Raw genomic sequence first — 12,765 nt, 5'->3', positions numbered from 1 at the left:
GGGTCTGGTTTCACTCACTGATCTCATAAAAACTTCTGTCAGTCAGTAGTCCCATGGCAAAATTTCCAGCTGTGTATATTCAGGGTTTAGATGGTGATCTAGTTACAGCTGTCAACATGATGTGCCACAGTGAGAAGGGGAAATGAAGGCAATGAATGTTTCTTTATCACGGGGGGAAAGGAGAGATGAGGTTTTTCTTCATTTGAGAGAAGCCTGAATCATTAGGGATTTCTTCTTTCCTTGTGTTGAAGGAAATAACATTTCTTTTCAAAGGTTAGGAAGCAATAAAGGAAATAGATTTCTTAAAAGAATCAATGAAAATGCGTAATTTTAAGCTTGGAAAGAACTAAGCACAAGGGATATCAGATGAGCTTATTTGTGTGTAAGGTGGGACGTGTGTGAACAGTAACACAGAGTAAATGACAGGAGTAAATACTTCTGCCCTCCAGAAATTTAGTAACTCTTGGGTTTAAATTCTGAAAAACATGCTGAAGTGACTCTATGATTTTAAAAAAAGAAGCGTCATGCATATTTCCAGTTTTCAAAATCATAGATTAAATGGAAGGATTTGGACTGGGGTGGTTAAACAATAAAACTCAGACTCTCGAGGAATGCTAGATCCTCACAGAATTTCTTTGAGAGCAGTATTTATTGTGTTCTGTACTGTGTCCCCTTGTGAATTGCTTCCTATGGATCGTAAGGTTTCAGAAACTACGTGGGTTGTGAAATGGGGGATGTCTGAAAGTGGCCACCTCTCCCTGCGTTAGAGAGTACTTTGAAACTACCTCACAAAAAATTATGATTGGCCAGGACTAGTCAGTGTTGTGAGCAACTACCCTGTTTGGGAAACAGCTGTAATGACGGCGGTAGATACAGCAGTGCACAAATTATCCTTTTTCCTTTCTTCTGTGGTGTTAGGAATGTTTTAGGCGGGAAGCACCAGCTGTTTGGCGTTGTGCGTGCACCTTGTCGCTAGTATATGGAGAGAGTGGGGTGAAGTAGCTCGATTCAGGGAATGTAAAAACGCCTTCTTATGAAGACAGAGCATTCTGTAAAATTAAATACAATTCTTGGGTAACGCTGTGTCCTCTCAGCTTATGAACAGTGCTTCTCCTTTGGAATGGATTAACTTTTAGATCCTGTTTAGTAAATACCACACAGATGGTGATAAAGAATTGATAAAGTGGAAGAGAGATTCTTCGGTTGCTTTCAAGACCTGGAGTTACGTAAATTGTGTATTTTCTCACTTATTTCCCCAGGTGATTGAATGGGTTTTGGAGAAGACTGGCAAGTAGAGGTACTGCATGGTTGCTATTGATACCTTCCTAGGAAGCGTGGAGGCAGAGCACTTCTGGTTGTAAGCACGTTATACTGCCCGACACACACGCGTGTATCTACACACTGGAAGGACTTTGGTCAGTGACTCAGTTATATAGAGACTCAATTCTCAAGCACAGTGGCAAGCTGTAAAACTTTTTATACTGAAGATTTTTAAAAAATCAAATGAAAAAGTTTTTATATGCATATTTATTACATTTAATTGTTAAAAGGAGTATAGCTTGACTCTGTTTGATAAAGCTTTGTATGTTTTTCAACTGGCATATTTGGTTTTTATGTGAATAAAACCCCCACCATATTACATATATTTGTTATATTTTTAATAACAAAACTATTTTGGTTTACCTTTTTGGGTGAAGATCTCTAGTCTATTTATTACTACTTGCTGTTGTAAAAACAGCTCTTTACAGCGCCAACTGTTGACATTTTAAAGGATGATTAAGAACAATTCCTATGCCTATTCTGCAGATGAAAGCAAACAATTAAATTTGAAGTCACAGTTATCTCTGTGTTGTGGTATAAGGGGGAAAAAAAAGTGTGTCTTTTGAAACTTGAAGCAAGGTCCCATAAAGGATCGTTGTTTTACAAGCTGAATTTCTGGTATAATTTCACACGTACTCTTGGTAACACTTCTTAAAAAACAATTCATAACAAATTTCTTTTCATGGAGGAGGAGGAGGAAATCAAAATGACAGCAGTAATGATAATTGTGAGAGCTGTGGCAGAGCTGGCATGCTATCATGAACTATAAAATACTAAATTTGGCCTCAGTTCGCTTAAGCCTCAGGTATGTATCTGGCTTGTAGGAGTGTGATTATTCAAGTTAGTATTATGTTGAGATGAGGAGTTCCTACCAAAACAAATACATTTTACAGCTATTAGTGTAAGGATTTCCTATTTGTTATATGAACTAACATAATTAAAATTGATAGAGATGCAGTGTTATTGTTCGCTATGTTCTCCTGGAAGGAAAATGGATTAAGCAATACAAATATAAACGATATGTAGTATTATGAAAAAGTAATAGAACTAAACACATGTGTAGGTTAGACTTGATCCTATAAAATCTCCTAATTTTCTAAAGGGCCTTCCTGATTTTGTGACATTTTTTGCTTAATTCAGCTTAAAGCCAAGCCCTAAGGAGGTTTTTTTGTGTCTAACAGGATCTTGCATTTAACTCTTCCATTCCTTTGCTCCAATGTGTATAGTTCTCTGAAGTCTACAAGACCTTTTATATGTGGGTGTGTACTTGTTTTAACTGCACTCTGAGCAGCTGTTCTATGGTGACAACGGGCTCTAGTGGGTACAGTGTGTGTCTTAGCCCAAGACAAACGCAACTGCTTTAGGAGCAGGTTTACATTTGTCTGCAAAATGCCACGCATCCATAGCACCCAGGTTTTACTGATTTGATGAAATAGAAATGCAACGAAGGCAGATATTTAAATAATTATTTAGTAAGTGCATGCACAAAATTGCCGCAGTATATTAATTACTGTGTATGACTCGCACTTCTTTGCATTCAAGAAAACAAAAAAATAATCAAGACATTAATCTTCTGTAATATCTAATATCAAATAATGTCTCTACTTCTAAATAGAGAGAGAAAAGCTGTAAGTTATAATCTCATCTCTTCAGCCTGAATGCTGATACTCTTGTCCAAATATTAAAGCAAGCCACTAAAAGTTGTATTTCCTACTTAATTTTGGGGTTGGGGGGAGGGGGTTATGGACTTGTAATTACAAAAACTTTCTAGCTAATACATTATGCTAAGTTGATAAGCAAAAGTACAGAAACATTTCATAAAATACTTGAGGCTAGCTGCCATAAGCAAAGTAAATCCCTTTCAGGAACGTAATTAATATTCTTTAACTGGTTTTCTTGATGAAAAACTATCTGTATGTATCCGTAGAAGGACTTCTATAAAAAGGTGATTTTTAAAATTAATTTTTAACATTTTCTCATTCTCCCTTACCCTCTCTGTGGGGTCCGTAGTGAGCCCTGGATTTACATACTATCTTACTTCAAGTAGAACCCAACAGTTATTGTTTTAATTAATTTTGCGGGCTCAAAGGCTGGCCTGAAACAATCAGCAGGAAAGCAGTTAGGGAAGCATGAGCATTTTGAGGTATTGTTTGTTTGCGAGCTGGACTAATAGAATGCTGCCCATGTCTCATTCGCTCCTTGTTGTTATGTTGGGGCTTTTTTGGGGTAAGTGATAGCTAGTTTATTATCATGGCTTAGTAACGCTGTGCCACGTCTGTGCTGTAACTGTCCTTGTCCATACTCTTAACCTGGAAAAAAGCACGCCAAATAATTTGACCTGGTCTGCCATAAAGTGCTCAATCAAATGATCTTACATCTGCCGTAGTTCAAAAACCCCACACTTAAGAGCTCCTGCAGCTCAGCTAGCATGTTGTGACTTGGGTGATACAGCACGTAACATCACCCTTTGCCTCTGAACTGTAAGTTACTTTCTTGTTTGTGGCTGCTGAACCCAAAATCCAGTCTGCCCTATGCATGCTTCGGGTGCTGGCTTTCATGGTTTTGCAAGTCAGGATGTAAGTTATAATCACCAATATACATTTCTGGTTTACCCATAATCCATGTTATGTGGTTATACAAGATTGGGGTAAGACAGCCGATGTGGTTGCGATTACTTGGTGATATGATTTCTTCTCAATATTGCAGCAATTGCGCGATGAGTATTGCTGGGCTACCACAGAAAATAATTGGGGTATAAACGCTTCTCCAGATTCACAAATTCCCTTTTCCAAATTCATGGTTCTCTCCTGGGATTTGTTTTCTAATGCCTCTAATTATTTACACAAGCACAGAAATTCTGACAAAGGAAACAAACTGAAAAGCTAATCCTATGTGGAAAAAGTAGCTGATGTATTCATGAGAGGTTGTTGTCTTTGTTACTTTAAATATGTAATGTTTTTCCCCTCCTGCTTTTAAACTAAACTTTTGCCCTGGTTAATCTAGGGGTTCACTTATATCAGGCACGCTGAGTTCCTCAGAATTTTGCTACTCTATAATTAATACCTGTTCTTTAAAATCAAAGTCACCATCAAATTCAGAAATGTCCATTCTAGATACAATTCCAATTACTTTATAGTAATAGTATATACAGGAAGTGTGTGTGTGTGTGTGTGTATAGTGATACATAATACATACTGCAGTAATAGCCTGTGTATATATAGTAAATAGCCCCTGTAAACCGCTAGTTGTAAACCTGCCAGTTTGATGAAAAATTAGATAAATTTACAGATCAGTGACAGTGTAGCAGTCTGGAGCACATAATTTGTTTAGGCTCAGATTCTGATTCCACTGAAACCACAGAAACTCCAATTGACTTTTAAACACGGGTTAAAAGGACATTGAGAAGTCTCTCAGGTGGAAATCAGACAACCTCTACTTCAGATCAGCTGCGCTTCCAAAGGTGAGGAGCTGGATGGAGCATGCCACATACTGTGTGGGAAGAAGGAATACTGACCTTGCACAGAAAGAGAGGACGCTTGCTCCATTATTTAGCTAGACCAGGTCTAATGACGTTCATGGCAGCGATTTACTTGTGGGCGTAAAAAGTTGTGTCCCGATTTATGAAGTATGTTAAGAGGGATCCTAGTTCCACTTAAAGAGCAAGACTGTTAGGAAACACCAGTATGCTTCCCTGAACACGATCAGATCAGCTTTGGTTTGTTTTGTTAATTTTTTTAACAAACATGTTATATCACATCTTTCCAGTAACAGATGTTCCAATGTGTATCCAAGTCTTTCTAACGGTGAAGCAGCTATCCAAACTTTCTGATCAGATTGTTCCATTTACAATCAGTGTTTTGTGAGAAGAGGGAAGCCCTGGCACACCCCTTTTTAGGATTCCCACGGGGCTGGTGTGCCATATCTCAGGTCACGCTGAAAGAACATGCTTAAATTCCCACAGTCAGATTTTCTGTTTGGGCCACCAAGTTAAGAATTGAAGTGGACGGGAAGAAAACCATCTTTTTTTCCGTAACCCTCCATAAGATATCTAAGCAAGGCACGTGTTGGCCTCTCTCCTTGAATGCAGAAGCTTCGGCAGAAGTTTCTACACTTTTTTTTTTTTCCTTTTTCCGTTTTCGCTTTTTTCCCTCCCGCTTACCACCCAGTGAAGTACAAGCAACAGAGACAGCACTGTAACTTCAGCCGGTGAGCCTCAGCAGCCTGTCCTAGAACATCCCTGTGGCCTTGCAATAAATGCCAGCAGCCAAAAGAAATGCTGTGTACTTACTCTTCCAGCCATCGGCAACAGCGCTGCTATGGCACGAACACCGAGCTTACTTAATAGAAAGCACCAATGCACCATTGACAGTACATTAATACGTTTTTTTTATTTTGAATTTTTAAAAGTCATTCCATCAATACGATGAATAGTTCTCTCAAGTAACTGAATTCTTAACAGAATGACTGAAGTTTAAATGTATTTTTCCCCGGCCCCAAACCAAAGGACAGCCTCCAAACAGCTTGTTTGGGTACAAAGTAAGCTCACCTCACAAAAATCCAATAAATGACTTTATTAAATATATTCTTTTCCTCTAAAATATAAATATTCACTATACTCTTATAAATGTGGAGTAGGCTCATATTTCATTTGTCTATCCCATCCAAATATGAATCAGTCCAAAATCTGAAAATGAAGAAATAGCATCTGTAATTATCATTATTTTTTCTATAAATATATATAATATGAATTTTCTTTGCAAACTGTTTAGTTATTCACTTATACTTCATATAGTACTGAGCACCTTAGATTACATATTGTATCATTTAATTGTTGGTACTAATACAGGGATTTGTAATATTTACAATGCACATACATGTTAAGTATAACATTCCAGTGATTTGTAAGTGTTAAAGGAAAAAGGAAATAGTGCAGTATAGTTTATATACGTATTTAACCTACCCCACAGTATGCAAGTTTTCACTTTAACCGCTGGAACTTTCATAGGAGCCTGTGTCCAAATTTTTAAGTTATACTTTGGAATAGCAATAAAAATGTCCTGATTTGCTTTTTAAAAACTTCACACAACAGTTTACTTGGTGACGTGATGTGAGTTCGTACTCGAAGACCAGTCCCCCAGCGTACCGACTGCTCTCAGCTTCTCAGAAGTTGCTCTCCTAGAAGCTCCCAAGCCAAAGGAGACCCAAGTAACTGCCACAGAAAGCCACGTGAACAGCAGTGGTTGCTAAATGAGAAATATCCATTTGGAAATTAATTGCTAAGTTATGGAACGTGTTATCTTCTACCTTGTGAATTTACACGAGGAATTAATATTGAAGTGAGTACCGTGACAGTAAAACCAAAGTTCACAGCTAGATGAATCCCCTCCCAGGCTTGCTTTTGACCGGTGAGAGGTGCTGGGAGTAGGGCTGCTCTTCCACATGGCGATTTAGCTGTTGTTCTTCGATGACTATGTTCTGTATTTGGGAAGTCAGCCTATCATTGTAAATTTTTAATTAGTTTCAGTGATTAAGATACCTATGGAAACCACCAAGAACTAATTCCTATGCTGTGAATAAACAGCATGATTTACACTTAATTCTCAAGACTTAGCTTAAAAGCAACATGGAAACAAACTCTGTTTTTAATTTTCCTCTTTGCTAGCCGAGTGATGCGAAGTTGAAGCTTTCTCAGGAATAAAAGAAGTGTTGTAATAATGACAGGTGAACTTCCGCAAACTTTGGATTTATTACTTTCTGTACAGTTTCTGTCCTTCAAAGCGTGAATTTTGGGCAAAACTCTAAAAGCAAACAAAAAACCACCCCTCTGTAAAGCAGTTCTGTTTAACAAGTAAGAACACCATAAATGCCATGCCTGTTCTGTTTCTTTCTGTTCCCACCTGACCACATGAAGCCAATTTAGTAGTTCCAGGTGCAAGCTGTGTGTATCATCTCTGATTATAAAGGTCAGCATTGCTGCCTGCTGCGAGCCCAGTGTAGCTGTGAACAAGGCTGAAACTCTGTGATTTGCATGTTTTGATTTAAAACAGTACGCTGTGGTGCTAAACGGGAACTAGTAAGTTACGGGGACGGAGGTGAACCTCCTAAAGTTTCACCAGCAAGGAATAAATCCAGACTTGCCAAGTCATGCTACAGGAGCAGTTCCATGTTAAGGCTTTTCTGGCAGCACAGCTCGTGCTCCTGCCCCAGTGCATTTCCTGACTGTTCTGGAGCTGCTTTAACAACTTTTCTAATCTAATCTAGAAAACCCTCAAAAAAATCAAGGCTTCCTCCCTCCCCACATTTGTTCTGCTATGGAGACCACACAACCAGCCTCATCAGAGCTGAGCGGGTGACTCAGTAGGGGCAGCAGGACAGGAAGCTCACCACAGCTGGAAAACTGCCATGGGAATGTACTGGCAGAAGCTTAGGTCACGCTTCAGCGCGGGTTCAGGGAGCTTTTACCTGAGCCAGAGACCTCAGGTAGCTGAAACACATTAAGCCATTCTGGGAAGTCGCTATAAAAATACCTCCTGTGTGTGCATTACCGAAGGATGCTCCTACCTACGCCCCACCGACAGCCGGCTCTCAATACACTGCTATAGCCTGGCTTGCTCTGGCTCCATCGCTAGGAATGTACGCAAGATATCTTTGTAATTTAATTCGAAAGTGCCCCTTGGCAGGCATCCTCCAGCTGTTCACTGACCACAGCTGTATTGCTTTAGAGCACCTGACTCAAGGTGCACGTTTGCATGCTCTGCTGGGTATTCAAACAACAGGTTCTGACAGCGCTCCGGAAGGAAAATCTTCTGTAAGCGGTGCACAGGTTAGAAGAAATGGTTTCCTTTTGGGTGGTGGGACAACCTTGTTGGGAGAACTACTCAAACAACCTTGAGCCTGCACCACAACCAACACCCACTCTTGTCTGCTTAGCCCTTGACTTATTCTGTATAAACAAGTGCATTGAAATAGGCACAATTTAATGATTCTGAAACATTTACGCGTATGGTACTACTCACTTTTACTGTCTCATATGGGATTTAAAAATCCCATTATTTACAATGAAATCCATTGTTTTCCTTGTCACGTCACCTCTTTAGCTGATCAAAATGAAACCTGGGCCTCGGAAGACTGCAGAAACGGCCAAGGCGTAGTACTGAACCCAAAGCTGGTGAATGTTGCTAGCTGGTACAGGTTGCTGCTGTTGACTGTGCTTCAGATTAACATGGTCACTCCATCTTTCTCTGAAGAAACAGACGTACCCCATTATGCCACCAAGCCAAGTCTTGTAATCTTTGCTGACAGGAACGAATGAATGATGAACACAATTGGTTTTGGACAGGAATGAAGGTCCAGTTGCTGAAAGCACAGAAAGCAAGTTGAGAATGATTAGATTAGATTACAGCTCAAATAAGCAATTATTTACAGAATATTTGATCAACTGCTGCCTGGTGTTTTGAACAGGCTTCTATTAATAAAAACCCTTTATTACAACATATTGTCTTTCCTTTGCATATAGCTGCAAATATTTAGGCTACTAGAAGTAAGTAATAAGCATCTTGACAGCAGATGAGATCCTGGTGCCTCTGGGCTTGCATCCACCTGGGTAAGCAGCAGAAAACTAAATCAGGTGCTGCAAATGCCTCTTCAGGCTCTGTTTCTGCCCAGGGATGGTTGTGGGCCTGCCACATCCAATGCCTGGTGTATCTGCTGGTGGTCACAGCTGCAGCCAGGATACTGCACCTTCAGCAACCGTGGCTGCTCCTCTGTTCACACAAATGGCAGTGAGACTTTTTTTTCCACAATCACGGTTCAGATGATCTCACCACATGCTTGCTAAGCATGACAGCCTTGTCAGCGTGGACAGCAGCTTCAACAGTAGGTTCGCATCAAAACAAACCAGGTTTGCCATTCCACTAGTCATGTATCAAATTTATTGAGAGCTAGTACCAAATTCCCTTCTGAAAGCCCGACAATAAGCAGTCTGCAGACTATATGTTATCAAAGATGACATGAGGAATTAAGCACCCAGCATGCTCATGCACTGCTGAAAAAAAATTTGGCAGGAAAGACCATGTTTACATGCATAATTTATGGTATTTAAAGTGCTCGTAGGAATAAGCACCTTATTTTTAGGCATTGTGACAGCTAACTTAGAGGCCTAAGCAGACAGTACGTCTGTAGTCTTCAATTTTTTGCAGCAACTAGATGTTCAAAAATGTCTAAAACATAGCTTGTTGTCATAGTGTCCCTTTGTGTATTTTGGAATTAATAATATCTCATTCCAAAGATCTTCCACTTGCAATCATTTAAAAAAGGAAATGGATACATACAAATATTCTAACATCTGACTATTTAGTAAGAAATCTTTCATCCCTCTTTGCATGGTTTTACCATTTTATCTCTCTTTTTAGTTTATCTCCTTCTAAAGCCAGATTGTCGAGCTGTACTACAAAGCGTGGCATCTAAATACTGGTACTGGAACCTGGTACTGGCCAATTGTTATTAGAGTAGAACAGAACAGAATAGAATATTTCAGTTGGAAGGGACCCACAATAATCATCTAGTCCAACTTCCTTTAGTGCTTCTCCACCCCCACAGCCTGAAGAACCACCAAGGAGATGGTAACATGCACCCCTTTACTAAACACAGTACTTACAATTTCTCCATCCTTTCCTCCGAAGTCCAAATAAAGCATCCTTATCCCATCATCTGAGGACATTTTCAGTTTTTCGTAGGGATATTGTGCAATTGTCTTAGAGAAGGCACCATCTTGCGGTTCAGTTGTAAGAGAGAATCCATGTTCGTAATGGATGGTCAAACGGCACTCCTGGCTTTTATATGTGCAAGCTGGAGAAGGAAACAAAATCTAGTCTGTAACATTCTTAAAAGCAACAAATTCCATTTGGCTGCAGATATCTGCAGTTTACATTTGATCTCAACGCTATCTCGTGGAAAGTAATCTTCCCTAAACCCGGGCTAATCATGCTCTAACTGTAAACCTGCAAATCTTTCTGTTGTGCGAAGGCCAAGCAAGGTTGTTAGTTATGGTGTAAACACACAGACTAAAATTGTGCTTGGCAGTAGCAGTGCTGATGTCAGTCCTTTCACTTACTCACTGCATTCTTTATGTTGCAGTGTAAATCTACATGCTAACACCAAAAAAACTACTGAAGTTTAATAAGGCTCCGGCTGGCATTTCCTTCCTTCAAACCCTGACAAAGTCATAGCTACTCTTCTTCTTACGTCTGACAGACATAGCCAAAATCAATAAATGTGGCGCAAAATGCCTGAGAAAATTAGAAGCTGTAAAGGGTTTCCCTAAAGTGTTTTGACAAAGATGAAGACACTCCTGGGTCTTCATTAGTGTCGTGGTAATTGAAAAAGAGCCCAGATAATTGTATATAACAGCTACTGCAGCAGAAAGTCTGCATCTTCCCCTCAGCTCAGAAACATAGGCCATGATCCAAATTAAAAATGAAGTTTAGGCGTTCACATCCCAAATTCTCTTTTCCACCACTTTCCTGTGAACAATTCTGCTAAGAAGGGTCCTTGGCACTGGGATAAGAGCACCATGATGAAAGAACGGGCTGATGCTCTCCCCTCCTGCTTTTGGAAAGAAGGGCATCCGTGTCCCTGTGCTGAGGAGATGGACACATCCTCAGGGTGGCTCCCACTGAACACTCTGGCTGGTTTCCATGTCAGAGGCCCTCACAAAGCAGCCTGAGCTCCCGGCGCGGCACACGGCCTGGCAGCCTACGGGCAGGTGTCCCCACGCTCAGCAGCGTGTGGCTGTACCTAATGTCTTCATGAAATTGGAGCTGCCCTTCGTCGCGGAGCGGATTTATGCTTCGGCTCTTGCTCTCATATTTTTCGGCAATGCACGGAGATAATGTTCAACAGCCCTGCCAACTGTAGGGCTGGCGGGGGAAGGACTCCTAAATCCTAAGGGTACTGAAGAGAAAGGCACAGCCTCAAAGCCCCAGAGCCACCCCAGGCTGGCAGCTACCTGGCCGAATGGGGCATCGCCCCAGAACACCTGCAGCTGATTACTTTTATTCCAGTCAATTTTCCATGTACAGAAGTGCTGAGAAGTGACATCCCCATGTTCAGGGAGAAAAATGACTAGCCGTCAAAATGTGACTATTGGACTGGTTTGTCTTTTTTTACACTTCTGAAATGAGCAGAACTAGGTGAATAAATGACCAGTTAACCCTTACGAACGTCCCAGTTCTCCTCTGCCTCCTCCCTCGGCAGGAGAAACTCGTGCCAGGCTCAGGAGTCTCCTGAATTCAGAAAAATGCTCTTTTCTGTGTGTTTCTGGACAAACCTCTGATGATCACTCCTCTGTGACACACAGCCCTATATGGCAGCCTTCAGACTTGTGTCTGAAACGACATGCCCAAAACAAGACCAAAAATCAGAATGACAGTTGACTGTGTCACTGGGCCAGAGGTACCACACCAGCTGGGACTGGCTCACAGAACCCTGAATATGCAGTTTTTTCTAGCAGAAGACGCCTGTGCTACCTGTGAGCGTCATGAGGAGGGGTGGAGATGCAGCACCGCAGGTGTTACTCACATGTGGTGATTTCTGTGATGAGCTCTGCAGAATTGTGGCAGCCCTGCACTACACTTCTCGTCCACAGTGAGAGGTCTCGGCTAGTCTCTGTCCTGAACAGATGCGTTTCAATCCCTTGCCTTGTACCAGTACGGGTTGCGAAAGACAGATCCACTCCCGACTGCGGTGAGCCTTTTCCTGGGCCAGAATGGACCAACCTGCAATTGGATTTGAAAACACATCAGGGAATTATAATGCTGACACAGTGCACTGCACCAAAATCCCCAACTGAGCACAGCTCTGCTCTGTATGTTCGTAAGTGCTCGTGGCTGGGAGCAGAACTCGCATCTTCTCTGCATTTGAGCCTCAAGTGGCTCCTAGTGACACTCAGAAAAGTGAGGTCCAAGGCAGCCAGTACGGAAGCAGCCAGATATGCAGGTTTTGATAGGCACATCCCAAAATCTGATGAATTCCACAAAACAGTGGGTGAGGAACTGAGAGAAATCACCAACTGGTCTGTGGTGATGGGGTTTGATACACAGATACCAGTGCTCACTCATATGAGGCAGCTGAATCCAGCTTTCACTGTCAAGTGGCATTTGCCATAAAGCTTAAATGTCTGCAGACAAACTCAACGATAAATGCTGTTGGATAAATAAGTTAATAAGCAGATACAAAACTACTGTCTTGAGTATACTTTTCCCATAAGGAACCTGTAAAATGCAAAATGTTGCAGCTACTTGTAATCTGAAATTCTCTCACATTTTTCTGCAATTAACATTTTTTTGCCTGGCATCAACAGATAATCTGTGACCAGGAAAGTTTGTTCATCTGGGCAAACACTAATCACAGGGAATATTTTTTGAATGAGAAAATCAACATCGCATA

General features: G+C 41.0%; 2 protein-coding genes across 3 annotated transcripts in view; one reads left to right on the top strand and one right to left on the bottom strand.

The window, feature by feature from the left end:
- LOC119145132 (MDM2 binding protein) overlaps positions 1-1,641 on the top strand; it is a 29,737-nt gene extending 28,096 nt beyond the window's left edge. For both annotated transcript variants that reach the window (XM_037381274.1, XM_037381273.1), the window contains one exon: positions 1,260-1,641. In XM_037381274.1, the coding sequence (XP_037237171.1) occupies positions 1,260-1,295 (36 nt within the window). In that variant the 3' untranslated portion in view covers positions 1,296-1,641. The remainder of the gene's footprint in view (positions 1-1,259) is intronic.
- A 4,041-nt stretch (positions 1,642-5,682) lies between these two features.
- Positions 5,683-12,765, bottom strand: part of SNTB1 (syntrophin beta 1) — a 116,159-nt gene continuing 109,076 nt past the window's right edge. The window contains exons 5-7 of the mRNA XM_037381275.1: positions 11,899-12,095; positions 9,977-10,167; positions 5,683-8,676 (exon numbers count right to left, since the gene is read on the bottom strand). Of these exons, the coding sequence (XP_037237172.1) occupies positions 8,584-8,676; positions 9,977-10,167; positions 11,899-12,095 (481 nt within the window). The 3' untranslated portion in view covers positions 5,683-8,583. The remainder of the gene's footprint in view (positions 8,677-9,976; positions 10,168-11,898; positions 12,096-12,765) is intronic.

This window comes from Falco rusticolus, chromosome 3, assembly GCF_015220075.1.
Source record: "Falco rusticolus isolate bFalRus1 chromosome 3, bFalRus1.pri, whole genome shotgun sequence".
Lineage (NCBI taxonomy): Eukaryota > Metazoa > Chordata > Aves > Falconiformes > Falconidae > Falco > Falco rusticolus.
The sequence above is the reverse complement of the archived record's forward strand: the minus strand, read 5'-3'. Positions and strand labels throughout refer to the sequence as shown.